The sequence below is a fragment of the Hetaerina americana genome, unplaced genomic scaffold (genome assembly GCF_022747635.1).
Source record: "Hetaerina americana unplaced genomic scaffold, ioHetAmer1.1.p SCAF_10, whole genome shotgun sequence".
Lineage (NCBI taxonomy): Eukaryota > Metazoa > Arthropoda > Insecta > Odonata > Calopterygidae > Hetaerina > Hetaerina americana.
The window spans coordinates 59,686,389-59,709,460 of record NW_027286070.1 but is presented as its reverse complement, the minus strand read 5'-3'; the positions used below and the strand labels follow the sequence as shown (position 1 = coordinate 59,709,460).

At 40.4% G+C, this 23,072-nt stretch overlaps 1 protein-coding gene across 1 annotated transcript in view; it reads left to right on the top strand.

The window, feature by feature from the left end:
- Positions 1–23,072, top strand: part of LOC139700343 (protein cappuccino-like) — a 171,451-nt gene that overhangs the window by 70,359 nt on the left and 78,020 nt on the right. The window contains exon 3 of the mRNA XM_071598982.1: positions 15,150–15,464. Coding sequence (XP_071455083.1) covers positions 15,150–15,464 — 315 coding nt within the window. The remainder of the gene's footprint in view (positions 1–15,149; positions 15,465–23,072) is intronic.

Here is a 23,072-nt window from a genome sequence, read left to right as displayed (position 1 = left end):
CTCCTATCCTATCCAATTTCCTTCCTTAAATGAAGTAAATCTTGGTACAACCACAAACAATTGTCTCAGGGAGAGATTTTCCGCTATGGCTAGGCCACTGGCTTCCCACCCTTGGTGTCCGGGTCCTTATCACAGAGATGTCAGGATGTTCCAGTGGTGTCCCGATCCCTACTTGGGGTGCCATGTGGAGAATACTCGAGCGGGACGTAAAACCATGGATCCGTTGGTAGCTATCATCTAGTGTAGGCTAATGCCGACGCCAGTTTTCTCTCGACCCTTCCCCTATTCCCCGAACTTCCTCCCACTACTAAATTACCTCCACCTGCCCCTAATTACACGAATGATCTCAGGTCCTGGTTGCCACCCCTAATAACTGACTATCACTTGTAAAGCTCATTTGTACCCATTCGCGTATGACAGACGAGTACAACGTGAGACCGTGGGAAAATTAGAACTGTAAGGTGCTTCAGTACTTCTCTCGTTTCGAGGGAGGCACAGGTGGAGCGAAAGCCGTATGGGGTGGATAGTCTTTAATTTTTTCACGCTCGGGTGGAGGGGTTTGGGGAATGTGGGTCGGAGGGTGGGTACGTGAGACCGAGGGAGGCCAGGGAGGAGGGACGGCGGACCCCTTCACAGCCGTACGCCTAGATATATATATTCCGGCCGCCCAAATGGGTTGGGGAACGAGGTCTACCTACTCGACCCTATCTGTGCGCGGTAGTCATGTTAGAACTCCTATGATCTCTTTCACCCTGCTGTGCCCACTCAAGGGGCTTCAATCATGGAAGTGCATGGTGCTATTTTAGGCATTCTTGTGGAAAAGAAGAAAGTTGTATGATCGCAGCGGCCAAACCACTATGGAGGAGGATTGGAAGACAGCCTAGAAAAAATATTAAATTGTTCATGCATTCATACTCTATGAACCTAATTGTCGAATTTAATGAAATCTTTATTTTAACTGAATTGAAGAAAAAGACCTGGACCTAGGCCACGCTCAAAGAAGTCAGTTTACGAATGGTTAGAATGAAAGGAAGAGAGAAAGGAGGAAGTCGACAGTGAAAGATTGCATGAGGAATGGGTGGGGTCACGGAGAGATGAAGGAGAGGACAGAGGATGAGAATGAATGAAGGTGTAACGACGCCTTTCGCATGCAGATTACTCGGACACTGACCATGACATTGACAAAGCCTGGTGATTTTGCAGCAAAACGAAAGTCTGTGGTTGTGTAAAACGTGAATTCGAGTGGAAATTAATGACAATGGAGCTCTTCCACCCGAGAGACACGCGTTGTCATTGACCTCAATGACAATATTATTTAAGCTATACGTTGGAATTTCGTCTTTAATGAGACTACATCTACTTCTACATACATCTACTTAATATCCCACGAGCGGCTGCAAGGGTGTGTGGCGGGGGGTGTTAGGGAACCACCCGTCATTAAGAAAAAAACCGCATGCAAAAGACACAAATTTAAACAATCCACAAACAAAAGATGGTATGCATTCATGCAAAAACCTTTAAAACCCATGCACATGCAAACACTCAAACTACTAACTAACATACACATGCACTTGCATATATAGCTGATGTCTTTGGAATGTTTAATTTTATTCCGGCTTGTAAATTAAATATTTTTCAAGTTTCTAAAATGACTTCGGTTTCTTACTATTATGAACCATGATTGTTCTGGGAAATAATGAGTATTTGTATCCATCTTTACTGGAATCTATCTCCCTTAATTTATCTTTGTGGTCTGATCTACAGAAGTATAGTAGTGTGGAGCCATTATAATTCCTTTAGTGCCATCGTTAAACTCGTTTGTTCTGAACCTTTCTAAAAGTCAAAGCCTCGCTTGTTCTCTTCGTGTTTCAAGTGCTTCTCAGCCTAAATCCCCTAAGAGACTTGTCACACTTGTGTTCTTATTATAACAATTTTTGACGAATATTGCGGATTTTGTCAGGACTTTAGCTAATTCCCTTTGCCAAAATTTCTCCAAGGATCCCAAATACTTGGGGCATATTCCAAAAGAGGTGGAGTGAGACTAATTGGACTTAAGTCCGAGTGACTCTTTAATTGGGCTAAAGTCCAATTAAAGACTCACTTTTTTGTCCTTATAGAAGTTACCTGCAGTTTATGGTGATATTTTCTTCACTAAAACACACGAGGGGTATTAATTAGTTTGTGGTCTACCGTTTAAAGTGGGTTTGGGATGGACACAAGCTTCACATACACCTACATTTCTTAGTCTTACATGACAAGACTCAACCCGATACTGCACGCAATAATGAACTTTTCTTCAATTCTGCAATATTTTATCCCCCTTCATTGCTTGGAATATTCCTATACTTTTCAATCCCCCCCCTAATTTACCCAACGTTCGCTCTCCCCTCTATCAAAGTCGTGGATCGTGTTGGTATGGTGGCTAGTATGCTGGCTTCCCGCCCCGAGGGTTCGGTTTCGAATTCCGTCGGTGGTTGGATTTTCTGAGGTGACCCGATCCCTATTTGTGATGCTACGTGGAGTACCTCGTACGTCGGATTGGATGTTAAATTGTGTCATCTTTCGGCGTCTTTCGTTAAGAGTAAGCTAATTCCGACGTGTCGTTTCTGTCCATCTTTTCTTCATTCCCTGAACATCCTATCTTTGCAGAAGTACCCACCTATCATTGATGGTGAAAATTACCTTAGCTTTTGGTCGCTTCTCCTAATAACTACAACTACTACTATAGTATATCACAGTCTTCAGCATCCAATTGCCAATCAAAATGCTTTGCATCTACTTGCATATTTACTGCCTCCTTTGGATTTATCCCAGTTATCTTCTCTCCTCCCCCACCATTCGTAGCTCTTCTTCGTTTGTTTTCGTTTCCGTCAATTTTACGTTTGAATGTTACCTTCTTCACACCCACATCTGAATAGTTCAATAACATAAATTCAAAGTACGCCTGACATACTGCTTCAATGACCGAGTTTCTGTACTATACCAGACACCACTCAATAAGAATAAATTAAAATAAAATATTTAAACGATTTTTTTATTTTAAAGTAAAGTAATTAAACTTAAGTCATGGTTAAAAAGCGAGAGTTAGGTTCCATCGACTCCCTGTAAATCGCTACAAGAGCCTTTGTTATGGTATCACATTATTATTTATTTGGTGACTAATTTAAGGGTAAACATTTATTTGAATCAGTAAGGAAATGAAATCAGATGAGAGAAGATTCTACGTTCAACAGTAATTAGTTTTGTTGATTGTGAATTATTATGCATTTATTTGAAAATGCTAAGAAAGAAGCACAGGTGAGAGGAGGGTCTATCAATTCAAAAGTTAACCCAATTATCTTCTACCTTTGTGCAAGTTTTAGGCACGACCTCTTCCCCATCGGCAGCATTTCTAAGCTAGTAGGTATCCCTTGTTTTCTTCTTAGTTTTTCCAAGTTTCTTTAACACTTACAGATGTATACTGGAACTCCAATCCAAATCTATCAGTTTGGCCCACAAATTCATGTGACTACTTAAATTCGCTTCTCCTCCGATGGGTGTAAGAAAAAGTTTCAACTGACTAATGAGTCTCCATAAATATAAATCTTAATTAGGTACCTAAACAACGTTAGAATTTTGAGCTAAGCGTTTAATGAACGCAAGTCCCATTATGGCGGCACCAAATGTTGTTATTATAATATGTTTCTTTGAACGCTAAATATGGGAGTGACTGATAAATATTTAAGATCCTTTGATATACTTGTGTGGGTCCCTGCATCTACGATTTTTATGCTAAGTCAACCTTCCGTATTCCTTTTCTAGAAAGTTCAACTCCTACGCAAATTTTAAGGTTTTATTACCGGCTCTTACTTTTGCAAGGAACCCACCCATTCGTGCGGTGGTAACCCGTAGTATATCAGGAATTTTATTTTGAAAATTTCAATTTGGAATATAGTCGGCGGTCCAGAGTTAGAGAGTTGGGCTACTGACCGGAGGGGCCCGGGTTCGATTCCCGGGCAAGCCTCTCTGGGCACCTGCAGCTCCACCCAAGCTATGTGATTTTTTGGGTACCAGATCTTCCTGGAAAACCATTACCAGCACAGGGAAAGGAACTGCCCCCCCTACCCTGATGTGTGAGTTGCACACGCCGCCGGGCTGAGTACTGGATGAACTCTCCCATTAATCTACCAAACCGACCTTCGGGTTGATTACCGTATTTTGTTTATATAATCGGCGCAAGAGAAGACTTAGCTCCTCTCTATGACGACGAGTTGAGCACATATGCGAGTTCACCGTCAACCGACTACTGTGTAACCAACACCTTGTTCCCCGCTTTAGATAAGCGGACAGAATCGTGTGACAAAACCTAGTAAATCCCTTGTAAATAAACCCAATATATCGTAAACAAAGGATCATATACATGAATGTCTTTTACGAAGCCCATATAGTGTCATACGTGGATGTTGTATAACCAAATATACACACTTGCCATTCACGCCGCTCTCTTTCGGTGTAGGTAAAGCTTGATTTCAGGTTTTCTCAGCAGAAAACTGTCACCAGAACTCCTCTTACCAATTTCATCGGTGCATACCTCTTATTTCTCTCTTATTCACAAGACTTTACATACATGCCCTTTTGTGCATACGATTATTTCTACATCTTCGTTAATATGGTGCCCTGCAATCCACCACTAGGTTGTGTGGAAGGGGGTGATTACACACCAGGAATACACCATCAAAATGAAGTTTTCCTTGATTTTTAGTTACTATATATAATTATTTAGGTAATTTAATAACTATGTTTAATGTATGATTTGTATATATACAGTGTTTGTGTGTGTATATATATATATATATATATATATATATATATATATATATATATCTTAAAGGAATGTATGGCCCGGGTTCAAATCCCGGCGGTGTTGAATATTTTTCAGAGGCATTTCGATCCCTACTTGAGGAGCTTTGTGGAGGGCACTTTGAGTGAGTACGGCGTCCGTCGGATGGGACGTTAAGCTGCGGACCCCTTGGCGCCTTTCGTAAAGAGTAGGCTAATGCCGACGCCGGGTTTCTCTCCACCCTTCATCCTTTCCTGTCCATCCCCTATGGCGCAAATGACCTTAGCTGTCGGTCGCCTCCCCTAAAAACTACTACTAGGAATGTATGTATAATGCATATGTAATAAATCATATTTTATTCTAGTGTTTCCCGTAAGTTTTTTGATAAATCTGGCCATGCAGTACGTTTTATTGCATTGCTCTGTTTCTTAAAACATTTTTATTCACATTAAATCTTGTAATGAGATGACGAGGTTGTGCGAGAGGTGTTAATGTTGAGAATGGCTGTTGAATACGTATATAACGGTTTTGCATATTGTATTTATTTAATTTCATGGATGAAATAAATTGTGAAGTGGCCGGTTGCACTTGATGACCTCTTGGGTGAATCCCAAATATTTACCTTTCACCTTTCTGAAGCTCTTTTTTCTCCATAGAAAAACGAAGCGTCTGATAAAAATTTATTAGAGTACCTACTGCACCTTACGACGTTTGAAACATCCAAGTCTCGTCATGCAATGAAACGCATTTCGGAAAGCATTTGATTCCTCAAATCCCCTTATCCCATACGACTTCCAATGTATTTGTGGGGGTGCCTCCAGATATGCAAGGAGAGTGCGTGTCCAATGACGACGGGTCTTATGTGGCTTCTTGCCTCGTGGAGGAGACTAGTTTTGTGCTTAGCAGTGACAATGTTGCACGCTCGTTCCATCACCACAATTCCACCAATGTACGCCGTGAACACTGTGCCCGGTGGCAACTTCCGTGACCACAACGCTAGGTGTACCAACCGCACCAAGACTTTCTCAACAGCGTGCCATGATTTATTTCATGATTGACATTTCTTTAAATTGCCTTTTCCACATTGGTTAGCGGAGGTGGCGAATAGCTACCTATCACTACCCTACCTACTGCTACGCAATCATGTGTTGGTAATAAAAACAGATTTCGGAATGATTACTCGAATTATTTTATGGAATTTTAGGTGAAGTGGAATCTTCGACTTATTGAAGACGATGATACTGCCGGATCATTCATTAAATACGGGGATTTGCAAAGAAGAAATATTTATTTTCCTTTGAATTCAGAGGCTTAATTTTCAATCACAATTTTTGCAATCAATGCAACTACCTTCATTTACCTTACATTATCCTTGGATACGTAATCCTAAATTTTATTTCATTAGTGTAAAAATAACTTTACGACATATGGTATGAGTGATACGGTACGAGATGGCTCGTATAGTAGTAAAAGATCAAACATCTATATTATATAGCCGTAATAGATGCTTTGGATCTACATCTACATTAGTATCCCGCGATCCACCGAAAAGGTATGCGGCAGGGGGTGCAAGCACCAGTTGGTTTGGGTAAGGGAAAGGGATAATATTTGGAGAGGAAGGAAATTGGAAAAAACTATTCACTAAAAACCTCAAATAACGTACAAATTGATATACGTGCTGAAGGAAGGCCTAATTCAAAACAAGTGATAATTTCACCCAATAAAATAGTTCTGGAGCTTGGTGAATTAACTATTCCTTTTGAGGAAATCTTGGCGAATACTTGTATACCTATTAAGAAATGCTTCACATTAATCGTGTCTTCAAGTTAATTTGCTGGTCCAGTAATTTCCAGCGTCTTCTGATTTGCTTTTCTTATATTTCGAAGAGTGTGCTCATATAAGTTACGTATCAAGGAGAGTATGAATGGGTGGCGTATGAAAATTGAACGGTCTTCTCTCTAATAAGTTGTCGTGTAATCTTCTTTTGAAGTAATCCTTAGTGCTGCACAAATGTTTTCTTTACCTTGGTCATTTAATAGATTGCCGTGGTCCTTAATTTTGAGTGGAAAATAAGTATGAATCTACCGTCATGTATGAGAAAACTTCGGTTCGTAATGGAGGAATAAGTTGGGAGAGCTCAAATGACAGATGGCCCGGTTGCCTTTCCTTTAATTTGAGTCATCAGTTGCCATAAGGTATATCGCTGATAAATCAACACCTATTTTGATTTGCATTCATTTGTGCAATGTGATTTTTTTTGCAATCGCGATGAAGGCCGGCAAGAGTTTGGGCTTTCAAGCGCAAAAAAAAAGATTCATCCTATAACTCAAGGGACCACTTAACCTATTAGACCTCGATAAAAATTTTCCATTGCAGTTTAGTGATAACAATCTTTGAGAGAACAACTACCCCTATGCACTTCGGCCTGGGATTAGTGGCTAAAAATGTCATCAGATATTCCATGGATATAATAGGTACGAGGTATAAGTGTTCCGGCCAATATGCATTCACCTAAGAACTAGCTCATTTTAATTTCTTCCTTTAATTTTTGTCACTACGATTTTGGAGTACATTTTGGAAAGTAATTTATTTTAACGAGCCGTTTCTCAAGTACCCATTATAATTGATTGTTTGAAAATAGGTTTACATTTCAGGTATTATTCAGTAGCGTACTAAGGTACTCAAACCACTGGTGCGCTTATTACAGCATTTATTATTAGATTGAACGAATGCGTATGATTATTCTTGAGACAGAGGTTTATTTTGGTTTATTCAGCCCGCTGATTCTCGGACACGTTTGCATAAACATAGTTTACGGAGGAAAAGTAATATTTATTTGAGGGAAAGCTTGCACGGGCCATGTTTCAAGATTACGTTACTAGTTTGATTGGAGAATACCGTGGACCAAGAATCCTCCCCTAGATCCACTATTCTGGTTCCAGAACATCCTATTTTGTACACTAATCTTTGGTTGTCTTGCCGTGTGTAAATACTTTTTTGCGTCAGATCATCTTACGTGAAGGCTTGTAAAATTTTATTCGGGCTTGGACAAAATTTCTTTGCACAAGTACTGTAGAATGGTTGAAAATTAATGTTGCCCCACTCTAACCTTACGTAACTGCCTTGCTCATTTTAAAAGAAGGCGTATGGGATAAACGAATCGAGTAACTTATTGATTTCATTATATTGCTTTTAAAATTTTATCGATCGAACAATCTCTCCATTATAGCAAAAACGAGGTTTATTGATTCCTATGTTCTTACTCCGAAGGTAACTTTACGGAAATGCCACCATGGACCCGTGGAAGAGGTATTTTTTTAAATATTAAGTCGACCTGCGTTGTGCATTCCATGTAGCCCTCCTTCCGCGCTATAGCCGTTTCCCTCACAATTCGCGTAGTTTGCCCACGTGACGCTAGTCTCTGGTGTCGCTTCTGCACGGTGGCGGCATACAGTGTCGAAACTTAACACTCGATTTGAAAGCAATGCGAGGTACATTTAAATAGGTAGTGGGGAACGTAAGCTGTGCAGAGTTCATGAACACTTAAATTTCTAAATCAGTCATGGCTATTAATTAATTATTTTATCGAGACATAGATAAAACTTGAGTGTTAAAATTTATATTTCATCCTTACTCTTCGCTGATCCCGTTGTAAAATAATTATGCAAAGGTAGCAATTTAAATACATATTTAAATTGCAATATCTTTTGTCTCAAAGGCTAAATATGAGAATCGTTTCACTATCCAGTTTACTACACGCATTATGCAAATTATCACGCTTATTTTTTTATGTTTTTTTACAATTAGTTTTTGAAAAAAATAATAAGCTCCCAATGGTACGCAAGGGTATTTTACCAGACAGAAAAAACCTTGTTTAAAAATGGAAACAATCGATACTGTATAAAAGATTTGGGACGTAGATATTACATTCACGCATCGTAAAGATAGCAGACAACTCTTAAGGTACTCCAAATGTAGAGAGAGCAATCTTGTGATCCAAACATATAAATACAAAATTTTTATCACCAAATTAATGGGTGTCGGTTTCTACGTATTTGTTGTTAATTCATGTTGACGAAATACTTTTTCAACATTATTAAGCCTGTAATGTTTACCTCTCCGATAGATTATAATAGTCCCGAAAGTTGAGAGATCCGTTGAAGATAACGTATACCATAGTTATTTAACCAATTCCTCCAAAGCAAATTTTAAGAATATTTTTGAACTAGGGATAATGACTAGATAATTTGGTGCACTCGCGACTTATCGTTTTCGCCCATATCGTGATCGTATATTATTAATGACCTGGTGTGACTTGCATACCCAAGGCTTATTTTCATGCTCTTTGGTTAAGTTTAGTTTTATGACAATACTGTGATCAACTTTTGGTGCACTTACCTTAAACCTTACACACCCACTAGTCTTAGATGGCAAAACAACATATTATCAAAGTATAATTTATATCCTTCCTCTCCCCGCCACAATACTCGGATATTCATGTTGTCAGGTAACCCCAGCTGTATGGGTTGCTATGGAAAGGTCTTTATGAATAGAGTGCAATTTTGGATTTGATCATCCTGACATCTCCCCTCCTGATTTTTACGGTGCCAGAAAGTCTCGGAGTTATGGCTGTTTAATTCATAAATTATGAGTTCAAATATTCGAGATTTCGACTCTTGAAGAAAAGTCGCGGGAAATTGGCACTGCGAGTAGTACGCATGCTTTAACTTAAGGTGGCAGGATCGAGAGGCGAGGGAGATGTAAAAAGTCGAAAAATCGTAAAAAAAATACATTTTAAAAATCTGCTTTTATTTCAAATCCACTCAAGGGTAGAAAATGAAGTTTCCTTTGAGATTGAAAATTTTTCCATTAGACGAAACGAAATGGATGCTTTTCACGCCTCCTCTTAGCAAACCATCTTAAATTAATTAAAAATTTTAGATCATCATTGACTCCTAACAGTCTTATTAACTCTGAAAAATGCTGTTAAAATTTCAGTTAAATGGCTATGACGCTTTGAATTTTAACCATGTACATGAAATATATTGGACCCAGAAGAAAACGTTTCGATTGACGTCTGACTTCCTATTTTATTTATCCATGTTGTTCCTGTTAGCTTATATAACTAATTATTACCCCTATTACTTACTCATCGCCTATTATAACTTCATTACGTCACCACCGTCTTATGAATTCAGACTGGTATGCATCTTGCTCTAGCTCGACCGGTTATCCTGCTTGTTTATATGAAACTTTTCACTTCCTTTCGGGGAAACTTAAAGTGCTTTCTCATTTCTTTTCACAATACTATCCTCTCTCCACTACCAATTTAATTCAAGGGAATATTACGCTGGCAATCTAGCTGCAATTTCTTATGTGGCACTAAAGCCACATCTAATAAACCGTAGATATTGGACAGCTTATTTCGCAGTAACTACGTATCGCTACCAAATTGTTTTCTACTACCAGATATATTTCTCTTAAAACAATTGATTTAAATATTTCTTTCACTGGATCAAATGCTAACGGGCCTGCTTAAATCAGCCCAAGTAATCACCCCCTGCCACACACCCAAGTGGTGGTTTGCGAGATACTATGTAATAATGATAATACAAACCAGACAACTTTTGACTCTAAATATGCCTTCCCCTCTTAGCGTGGTCGGATAGCATTATTCTGATCCCTTATCTTTCGTGGAAAATATGACATCTTAAATGTATTTGTTCTACACTCAATCTCTCTAATTTTATTGAAATGATCTCTCCAACCCGTAGTACGATGGGGCTAATAAAGAATGTTCAACATCATCGCTAAAAAGACGTCCTTCCAATTTATGCAAGGGATTTAATCCGTGATTTGAGCTTCGGCAAAGTTAAGAGGGACTTAAGCGTCCCTCTTAATTTTGAGATTTAAATGTAAACAATGAAAAATGACTAAGCTATGCATGATTCTCCACAATTTGGGATTTACTTTCGGACCTGTATGAGTAAGTTTGAAACCTCAGCAGCTTGGTGGCCAAAGATAAGCGAAGCCTCTTAAATATCGTTATCTTCCCTTTCTCTTTTTCGACTCAAGGGGTGTAATTTCCTTCCAGGGAGAGGGAAAAAGGATAGAGGTACGCATACAAGTACGATGCGCTTGTATGGTGCAAACACAAGGTTAATGGGGAAGGTGGAAACCAAGCAGAAGAAAGCCTCCTTGCCTCTGGGACTTGATCCACGGAACTTCGACTTGCCGGGCTGATTTAATTCTCTATCAATCGACGATTGGCGAATTTTCGCAGTTGAATATGCATAACTTGTGCATAATGCAGTGTGTATATGCAGTACGAGTATAACTTGTGCACATATTCATATTTACCTTACTCTTCGGCTTTTAAAAGCAATTAATTTCAGGCTGCTTGGATACAATGGATCTCGTTTACAGTGTTGATGCATTTGGACTCTAATATTCCCTAAACCGCGTGAGTGAGGCTTTTCCTTAAGGTAAACCATGAAACCGCAGAGCGGCAATTTGATGTCTGTTCTATCTTTTGCGGTAATCATGAATGGAAAAATAGAAAACACCTCAAAATTTTCTCTTCGCACCTTTACAACCGCAAGTTTTCTCTTCCGGGACCGAACGAGGCTGTAAGCGCCACACTCGGAATCGTGGAAAGTTGCTGATTATTTTGGTGATATATATTTGCAAAAAGAAATAAATACTAAGTTCAGATCATTGCCATAAAAGACGTTTCAAGATTTAGCACTGCAACTGATCCATGAAGTCCTACCCAAATAACTCTCCTCTGTAACTTCTTGACTTTTCTGTATTCCATTAAAAGTTACTTTTTCTTTCGCTCCAATACTAGAAGCTTCATCATCCTATCTTGACTACCTGAGGATGTTACATACAGACAAGTGTGTATAATGATGTTTTGCAACTGAAAGATATATTTTTAAGTTGCAAGAAAAACGTTCTTCGTTTTTTTAACGTTAATCCCTCTTCCCCAAAAAATCGCCCGCAAAAAGCGCTCAAGAGGGCACATAGTTACGTTTTATTTCTTGTCGATCGAGCAGATCGCGTAAAAGTGTCATTTGCACTTTCTGTCCCGTACATGGTTTCGTATAAGCATCCGACGCTTAGCAGCGAAGATTTGTTTTGCTCAACTGCAGATGGCACTACGGCTTATCGAAAGTTTTTACGCACAATCACTCAACCTGTGAATCACAAAAGAGTGTAATACTGCCACTTTTCAACAAATTGCTACCCAGAGGAGTGCATTGGGAAAGATTCCGATGAATGCACAGTCGATATAGGCACTATCATGTTTATCTCATCTCCCCCCTCCCCGAAATCTCTCAATTCCCTCATAAATTCCTGCATCGACATTTTTCATCTACCGCTTCTCGTAGTAAATCTTTGGCTTTCAGAAGTAATTCCTCCCCTCTGTTTCCACACATTCTGGTCCTCCGTAAGCTATCGTTCTGCATCTAAATCAATACCCTGCAAGCCACCAAAAAGGTGTGTGGCAGGGGGTGCAGCATCGTTCTTCATGAATACAATGAAACTTTCCTCACACTATCAGCGGGTCAAATTATTTGTGCAACGATTTTAGTAGGCACAGACCCAGTCCACTACCGGTGTCGGATGTACGACTTTGAGGATTGCCCTGAAGAAATTCTAGAGGAATACATTTATTCACATGGGTTTCCCATGACCAATATCCCAGTCATTGCGCAGTAGGTAGCCACAGCAAGGGAGATCCAAAATTTTGAAGAAATTGCTCAAAATAAATGATGACCTGAGCACGAAAGTCCTGGTTACGGCCAACATCGTATGCCAACGGGAGCATCGCCGGATAAATTGGCATAAACTCAGCCAAACAAAATGTATTCAGTTATACTCCATTTAAATACTTCGGCGTTACATCCACTCACGACCTCTCCTGATAGAAACATATGCGGGGAATATGTGGACAGCCTAACTAAAAATGAGGATTCATTGAAAGAGTACCAGGTAAATGTGACAAAAAGTTAAAGAGAAATGTTTTATCTTTCGCTCGCTAGGCCTCATTTAGAATATGCTGCTAGTATATAGTATCATCACGAAATTGGATTGATTGCGAAATTAAATCGCATGCGGCGTAGAGGAGCTAGATTTGTTAAATGTTGTTATGATAAACTGAGTTGTTTATCAAAATTTTTAGAGGAGCTAGGTTGGGAATCACTCACGGAGCGAAGGTTAAATTACAGATTGAAGCTCTTGCATTAATTGTAAGGAGGTCTCTTTAGCAGTGATGTTGAAAATGTATTATTACCCCCATTGTACTACGGTAGGAGAGATTGTAAATAAAATGAGAGAGATTATGTATAGAATAGATACATTTAAGATGCTATTTTTTCCACGAACGGTAGGGGATCATACTAATATTCTTCAACCGCGGTAGGGTCAGGTTCGGGTAAAATTATTCTGTTGTGTATTCTCTCCCTGCCACGCACCCTGGCGGTGGATTGTAGGGTATTCGAAGTCTGTTCAAAAAGTATCACGACTTTTATGTTTTTTCAAAAATTATGTATTTATTGATAAATATCTATTTTGTCCCTTTCAAAGTTATCCCCAGAAGATATTATACACTTGTGCCAACGTTTTTTCCAATCCTCGAAGCACTTCAAAAAATCATTTTTTGTGATCTTGTTCAGTTCCTCCGATGCAGTCTTTATCTCGTCAATCGTAGCGTCGTCCTTTCATGGGCCTCTTTAGTTTCGGGAACAAGAAAAAGTCACTGGGGGAATCCCCAGATCTGGGGAATGCGGTGGCTGCGGCTTCATTAGTGTGTTGTTTTAGGCCTAAAAATCGCGCACAAGTAATGATGTGTGAGCAGGGGCGTTTTCATGGTGCAAAAGCTAATTTTTGTTCTTCCAAAAATCCGGGCGTTCGTGGCGGATGCTTCGCAAAAATTGCGCATAACTTGCAGGTAATATTCCTTATTTACCATTCTACCCTTTGGCAAGAACTCATGATGCACCACACCCCTGCAATCGAAGAAAATTGTAAACCAAAGTTTCACAATAGACCGAACTTGGCGCGCGAACTTTTAGGTCTTGGCTCATGCTGCAGCTTCCATTGGGATGATTGAGCTTAAGATTCCACGTCATAACCATCAACCCATGATTCGTCACCAATTATGACCCTCTGGAGCAAATTTGGGTCGTCGTGGACAGAGTCCAACACCTCATTAGCAATGTTAATGCGTTGCTGTTTTTGGTTGAATTGAGCAATTTTGGTATCAATTTCGCGGCGATTACTGTCATGCCTGAATCATTGATAAAAATCGAATGGCATGAGCCAATCAGTATGTTTAGGCCCTCAGCAACTTCTCTAACGGTAATTCGACGATTGACCAATCCTATTTTCTTCACTTCATCAATGTTTTCGTCTGTTGTTGACGTTCTCGGGCGTCCGGCACGCTCTTTGTTGTTCACATCTTCTCGGCCCTCTGAGAACATTTTGTGCCACCGATAAACGTTGCTTCGGTCCAAGGTAGCTTCTCCATATTATAGTCAACTTTTGGAATGTGTCCGCGCACTTAATTTCGTTTTTCACATAAAATTTGATACAGATTCTTCGATCCATTTTTTGGAACAGGCTGAAATCGAAGACAAGCCAAAAACGTCCAAGCAAAACAGCTGTCAACAATTAACTGAACATTCAAAATGGCCGAACTCTTGGCATAAGTGAGAGACCTACGTACCAACATAACGACAAAAAAAATTGAAAATCAAATATACGTAACCCGCGAAAATTCAAAATTCGCGATACTTTTTGAACAGACCTCGTATATAAATAAATTAAACCCTCTCAACGACTCACTAAAACGATTGTCAAATGACAACGAATTGTGCAAAAGGCTGAAATTGCGGTGACTACCTTCCTACACATGTGCAAGCACATTCCCCAACTTTTGTTGAAGAGTGCTACAATCAGGTTGGAAACGTTTCAGACAAACCTCGAATAGATGGTCTTGTACGGAGCTAGTATCTCAAGCTTCGAAGATTTTGGTCATTAAATTAGTGAATCATGGTGATATACTACTGTCTTATTGAGTGATTTATTTGTAACTATAACCGTTTGCTTTTGGAAATTACCCCCTTCTTAGCTATTTCACCTCGTCAAAACCAGCCATTACTATGTTGATGCCTTGAAAAGATGCCAACTGTCCTGGCGTCTCCTTCAACGGGAATAAAAGTCTACAGACAGATGTACGCTTACGATTATTCGGGTGATTGAAACTTTTGTGTAATTTGCGGAAAATGTAATTTTAACGACTTTTTCGTGTGTTCACCACCAGGTCACCAGCAATTGCAACTGTTGCAGTCGCACGGCACAACCGCAGCTGGCGCCTCACTCGGTCATCAGCAGCAGCAGGACTCCCTGCTAAGGCGACATTCCTCTGTGAGCGACGTCCCTCTGCCGCTGGATTCTGCCCACGCGGCGGCCACCGCGGCTGCGATCGCCGCCTCATGCACGTCCCCCGGCGGAGGTGGGAACGTCCTTCGCAAGGTGGCCAGCCTCACGCTGGACCGAGCGACGATTGACCAGAGGATAGCCAAGCCGAAGTTCGTGCCCGAGAAGTTGGACTTCCAGATTTACGAGAAATTCGAAGGTAAGTAAGTGCTCATCTGTATTCGTGGCCGGCTACTTGGTCTTCAAGTGCTGATTACTGTCTTGCTCAAGTCATGGAGTCAGTAAAATCGGGCTTATTTTTCAGGAGTTCGCCCGTAGATTCTCCAATCCAAAATCTGTTACTCTGTGAAAATTTTCGAGCGGGAGAGATTAAAGTACGATCAGGGGGATGTGAAGCTAATGTAAATAAGTTTTGCGAGCTCATGAAATCGCTTAATACTTTCTCCTTACACATTAACACATTGTGCGCCTGCGTCTAAATGCTACCTCCAGTCTATAGAATGTTCTGTTTAAAAATATTGAAATTTCCCTTTGAAAAGGAATCTTACATAGCTCTGAGCGAAGTATTTGGCAAAACGTTTCTGATGGTAAGAAGTTTCAAATCGTATTGGAAACTTCTTCCCATCGTATTCTGGAGTTTCAGCGTGGTTATAGTATTTTGGAATGATAGCATACTTGACGTTATAGTACGCTTATAATAAATTATGTACATCTTAAGATTAACCATTCAGTAAAAAATACGTAAACGTTCTCAATCAAATTTCAGTCCTGTACACTCGAGAGAAGATTGGAATCAAAATTAGCTGAGTGAATTCTGTTAGTTGTTGAGGCCATGATCGATGTAGTCGTACTTCCACTACACTTAGTCACTGCATGTAAACAGGTGTCATGACATAAACTCTAAGACACTGTGCTATAGTTTGTATCAAAATATTGTTGCAGATAATCAAACTATACGATCTTTAATTACCCTCTGTTATCGAAGTTTATGCATTGCTTGTATTATCCTCCGTAATATTTAGATTTTTACATATGTTACTAACATAATTATGTAAATGTGCGATTCAATATTTAGCACTTCGATATTTCAGAAGTGTAAGTAATTAATTCTGTGTCTCGCTGACTCGAGGTCGTTAAAAAATAAATTAAAACAAACTCACTAGAAATGAATTGTGCATATTCTGTGGTTGAGCAAGGGAATGTTGTCTATTCACGACAGCGAAGTAATGAATATTTTTGAGTTCTAATGGTAGTTTTTGCGAATATATTTAGTAATGGTAACTCAATAAAAACTTAATGAGGTGGAATAGCAAAAACTATGCACGTGTGTGCGGTCTTGGTATTTTCCCCTGAGGCATATCCATAGTTCTTCCCCATGGCGGACACAAGGACAGCAGTCATTCATCATTCTGTTCATCGTCGTCGTAGTTCAGCGTGGCGTACAAGTGCCTTGCACCCCGGAAGTACATCGTTCGGTTACTGGTCTTTTAATGAGCTCCCTCGTCACCCTTCGCTTATTGAGCCAGAGGGAAATAATCTCCACCATTTTCACGGCCACTTAATCGCGGAAGGCAACACATGGGCGCACCAGTGCTCTTAATTACAAGATGATGAGACCCTCCCTCCAGATGGAGAAGAGGAAAGTGACCTGGGACCCTTTTATCAAAGCTGCAAGCCGCAACTCGAAAACGAATACATTTACTTCTGCGGCATCCCCCGCCAGCCACCCTGAGGACGTGGCTGAAAAAAATAATGGTGAATGCAACGCAAAACCACAAAAACCGTGCGCTTTGGAATGTAAGCTTAAAAAAGGTCGCAAGTTTTATGGCACTAAGAGGCGCTCTAATAGAGCTTTTACTTTTGAGGAACGGGTCTCACAATTATTAGCGATTTTGTCTACCGAATAATATTGTTATTTCTCGTAATTAAACTTGTAATTGTATGCTGTTATGCTTTCAGCGAATCATTCCCCCTTCTTGCAGCTCCAAAATTTGCTCATAACGTTTTTTCTTCATGTTCTTGTGGTGCGTATTGGTATGATTTGGGATTTACATGGCCAATAAGCAAATAATTGTTGGCGGTGACGATTTGAGATTAGCATGCATGCAAAAGATTCCGTGTACACAGCGCCATCTCATTAAAGTAAGCATATGCTGATTGACGACATTTTATTATATTTTATTTTCTACATGGTAATCTGAAAGCCACCGCTAGAGTGTATGGCAGGGGGTGTTTATAAAACAGGCATACGACATCTAAATTAAGTTAATTTTGCTACAGAGTCGCTGCCCATGTATCTACAATGTAACGGCAACAGCCAAAAATACTTTCTAAATCGAAGTTGGCCATTGTTGATATTTGCGTTATCGCCAAAAGTACCTATTCCATAAATAATCCCAGTTGGTTCCAGTGATAGGTTTTTACGCTACGTCGCATGTAGGGCAATCTGATGTCACGATCAATTTGCCTCTCCCTATTCATCTCTGCCCGTATAGATGATAGTAAGGGGCAGGTGTTTTTCCCGATTACCAAGGGCACAAGGAGAGCATTTGCAAAATGAATATTTTTAAGAGAGGAGGGAAATGATGAACGTAACTCAAAGAGTGGAAAAGGAATAAGAAGAATTGTCAGAGTGGCAATGTACTAGAACGCAATGTTGAATGTTTCAGACAGTTATTATTGGCCAGAGAGGGAGAGTGAAATACGATGGAAGTCGAGATGGAGAGGAAGTCTGTGGGAGATATTATGAGAATGCCAAAAGTGAATGGAGGGTGAATGTATTGAGAAGTAACGGGATGTTGAAGGCTGTCTTGGAGTGAAAAATGTTAGATCGACGGGAAGAGTGAGGAGGAGACCAGACATTTTGAAATTCATGTAGGTATAGATTTCAGCAGTGTGTGATGGTTTTCAGGAGCCGCCAAAACTCTTTTATGTATTCATGGTACATACAAACAAGATCAGGCCAAAATAATTTTTGAGGAGTGGATCGTTGTGTGAGAAAGGTGCAGGCATGTTGTTGATAACGCTGGGGACGCACATGAACAGAATTTAATCTTTCTTCACCGTTTTATAGAGCAGTTCAAAACGAGCGAAACATAATGAAAGGAACGTTATTTCCTAATTACAGTATTTATTTTAAACTGACGTTCGAGGTAAATAATGCGCCTACGCGCCATATGCCTTGTCTATATAACAGCAATATTCGAACTCATGCTATATTGAGGTGGGTACATTGTTGGAGGGGATCGAGATGGTGCGGTGGCTAACGTACTGGCTTCCCACCCTGAGGGCGCGGGTTCAAATCCCGGCGGTGTTGAATATTTTTCAGAGGTATCTCGATCCCTACTTGAGGTGCTTTGTGGAGGGCACTTTGAGTGAGTACGCCGTCCGTCGGATGGGACGTTAAACTGCGGACCCCTTGGCGCCTTTCGTAAAGAGTTGGCTGATGCCGACGCCGGGTTTCTCTCCACCCTTCATCCTTTCCTGTCCATCCCCTATAGCGCAAATGACCTTAGCTGTCGGTCGCCTCCCCTCAAAACTACTACTACTACTACTACATTGTTGGAAATGTATGCATGTAGGAAATGTACAGCAAAAGTTCTTTTCACGTCTGTGCTGTAAACTCACGGCTGCACCACCATTGAAGGATTTGAAAACAAATTAGGAACGCCGAGGTTAGTTCAATCCTTGAAAATAAATTAAATCAAAGCTTTTATAAATGGATTTATGTAGCTTATCTTCATATTTTTTTTAGCTATAATGCACTCCTCGGAGTCGTATGTCTTCATTTTAATCTTCAACGCTATTAATACATATTTCCCCAGTGATTAATTTAGAGCGATGCTAAAAAACTGAAGACTAGCACTTCTTTTGATCGCCTTTATAACAATTTTTCGTTTTTTAGTTCGCTACAGTCTCTGTCATGTTCGCATTATCTTTTGGAGAGAGATACGTGGGAGCTACGTAATGAGAGCTACGTGGGACAACATAAAACACGTCTTCTCTGCTATAAGCTAAGTATGGCCAAATTGTTAGCAAAAAAGCAACTGCTGAAGTTGGGGTTTGCTGTCTTGTTAAAGGGAGACTCCCTTTAAACGTCATCACATATTCTACACCAGTAATTTAACGGGAGGGTTCATTCAATGCCACATTTAAATGGCTGGTTAAGACAAGGCAATAATTGGTCTAAATATTTTGATCCACTTTTATAATCCTGAGATCTTAAATTTAACAATTCTATCTCTGCATCGACGCTTGAGACTTATTAATGAAGAGTATTTTGCAACGATCAATGATTTTGGATAGTTTCATTGTTTACACCACTTGAATCCAGTTAAAAATCAGCAAAGCCTGCGAATTGTAAATTTGCAATTCGAGATTCGTTTGAACTTTGGATTTCAACTTTCTTCTGTTTTTTAAGCATCGGTGTATGTTTTGGATTCCTAGAGTGACGAACAATGACAATATATCTTCTATGAGGTACGTAAGTTCACGATTGCAAAATAAATTGTTTCGGAGTCATCGTTGTCATATACGACCATTTTCTTTCCCAGGGCTGGAGTCTAAATTGATCATTAAAACCTAATTGGAAAGAGGGTTTTCCCTTCAGATATGTGCTGACTAAAAGAAAATTCGTTTCATTTTTTTCCTTTTTTAAGTCGAAAACTGTTAATATATGCCCCAAACCCTATCCGAGAATTACCTATTCCCTTAGTTAAACTTAACTTTAATAATAATTTCCTCGTTTCATACAATGCAATATTGCAATTAGATATTGTTATAATAGAAGTCAGTAAAACATATGACCATTAACCCTTTATCTAAAAAGAAATTTCAATGTTTTTTCTCGTAATGTCTCTTATATTAATCGACACAGAAGTTATTGAATAAAAAATTCAAGTATTTCACGATAATTTGAGAATTTTTATCAATTATTTTCCTCCTTGAGAATAAACTTTTCATTTAAGAGCCTTTATTTCTGTACGTTGCATTTGTACGCTATGAAACTTCCCTCCAAATCAGAGTAGGATTCCTTTTCTTGCAAATCGGTGTCTCGTTCATGGCCCTTTTCTATACAGCAGTATGAAAGTTGTTTCCCCTTCAACTTTCGTCTTAAAAACATAGGCTTGGGATGGGAGGCTTGAAATGTATTTTAGTTTTGATCGTGAATGCCACCCGGGAAGGAAAGTCCATTAAGGACGCCAAAATGGACGTTTGACGTCTCAAAAACATTTTAAGATTCATAACCCGAAACGTGCCGTCGTGCTTTATTTTATTGTCTCTGCTGAGATAATAATATTTTGGTTGATTTGAATTTTTTTTCCGCCCACTGCGAATCCAATTGCGTTGTTTTTCTACGATCAGCGGATGTCTTATTACATACACGTGCGTTGCTCATTAGATTGGCGCCCACGTCCCAAGTCCACGACGCATTGCGTTCGTCAGGTGTCACGATGCATGGAGGAGGTGGAGGAGGAGGGCGGGGATGAGAACGTTAAAGAGTGGCGTCCCCTTTCCACTCAATTTCTCGCCCATCGAGCTTTTTGCCCATCTTTCGATTTAGGTCAAATTGGCGGGCGTAGTTCGGAATTCTACGGGGGGCAATTTGAGAAACAATGGAAATTCTGCAAGTGCGCCATCTCTCAAGATGAATGAAGATCACTCCCGTTTTCTCGCTCGTGTGGCATGGAATCTGCGTCTTGGTAGATTCCCAATCAAGATCGCACAAATATGTTAATCAGTGTATGATATACGATGCTTATTTATGATTGATTCTATACCATCGACCATTGCAGTAGTCAGGCGCAAAGAGAGCGATAGTTCACTTCATTAAAAAAATTCACCCCGTCAGCAAAAACAGATTTCATAAAACCTTCATTTTCTGATCTGAAGGCGAGGTAAAATACCGAAACGTAGATTCTTGTAATTGCTATTTGTTTGGTGGAAATTACGAAGTACTTTTTATTTTCTTCTTCAGTCTTCTTTCCGTCCATTTTACCTTTTCCATCCTTCTCCACGGCCACATCTTCCCATCAATGCCAATCGTCTTTTTTTCAACCACAATATTGGCGCAATGTACCAAACCTCCACATCAAAGGGGGGTTCACTAGTTTTTTCTAGACGTTTGTACCCAAGGTCCCTGTCATTATCTCTCTTTTCCTGGCGAAAAAGATTTTGTCTAATACAATCCTTCTTATGTTCCCACTTCTTCCACCAACTTGATCCAAATCATTAGCGAGATACAGTCTGTACAATTGGAGTGAAACTGAAACTGAAGATTTTTGATGCGGGAGAAAGGAAAACGTTAGGTAACTACTCCATAAGAAAAACTTTCTCATCCATTTTATAGGACTTCCAAGTTAAGCCAGGCATTCCATGAAAGTTATGTGAGTGCACTTGGGAGTGCAGAACAAAAACAAATCGGTTACTTGTGAAAAACATAATTTTGTGCTCACAGCGTTTTGTTTGTGTTCATTTTTTAAAAATTTTTATAAATATTTTAATCCATTGTGACATGATCCATGATAGAAGTCGATCGCTAGGAAGTTTGCGCCAAGGTTTGAAATACAGGGGCGGCCTCCGGACTGGCTATAACCGGAAACTCGCCCGCGCCCATTTCCTGACGAAACAACTTTTGATGAACCTATCAGTCTAATCAGAAAGGATCTTCTAGTTAACTCTAATTTCCCCGATATTTTCCCCCTCTCGAGTCAATTATATCCCCGTCCCATTCGTTTAGGGAAAACCCATTACCGTCAAGGGGCATGGAGGTGACTTCCCCTTCTTCTGGGGAAGGTATCCCCGCCAGGTCTCCCTCTCCCTATTCTTCTCTCTATCGCAGGAACCCTGACCACGCCCCAAAACCCTGTCCCTCACGTCTCCGGTGACTCCCACTTCCTAAACCCCCTCTCCGTCCCCCTCCAGCCCAGTAATGCTCTGCCCTTCCAGACATCCCACCACCTTCGGCCCCACCTACCCCAACGACAACATCCGCCCCTGGTCGGTCGTTTTCGTCGGAAAAAATAATGCCCACCTACATCATCCTCAATCACCCGGTTTTATACAGGTATCCACTATCCACCAGAAGGGCGAGGGCACACCCACAGCCCGCCCCACGAAGGTTGTGGGGGTCCGGGGGAGGGTGGGAGGGATGAAGAGAGCCGGGAAGGACGGGGGGGATCGCCCGCCACAATAACCCAGACCTTGACGCGGGGACGTTTTCGCAACTGGGCGTTGGGGAGTGATTCAAGTGGATTACGCATATAAGAGGTCTGCCCGGGAGGGGCAATAAGAACGACCTTGGAGGTCACCTAGCTTATTTATTCTATTTCGAGCATCCGTTCTCCATTTCGGTAACCCCCCCCCCTCAACCCGCCCAAGCATTGTATGTACCCTTACCTGGTTCCTAGATGATTTTCTTTCGCTCCTTTCCCTCTTCTTAGCTCCAACCCCTCCCGCCCGTCTCGGCAAATGGGATCTCCCTGGGCGTCTCGCAACTTGGCTTCCGGCATTACCAGTAGCTTCCAACCTTTTCTTTTTCCTACTTATCCCATCTCGCGAACACCTCCAACTCGTTTCGTATGCCCTAAAAATGGACGCTCCGGTCATATCGGCACGTTCTTTATCTCCGTAGATCGCTGATCATTGATACGAAAGAAACAGATTCGAGACGACGATCGGTTTAAGGAATGCGAAATGAGTTGTTTCCCTTGGTTGCTCGATCATTGCATAAGTATTTTGAGCGAAATTATGCAGTAAGAGCTGGCATATGGCCAGTAATATTCTCGGGTGTATTTTATTGTGCAAA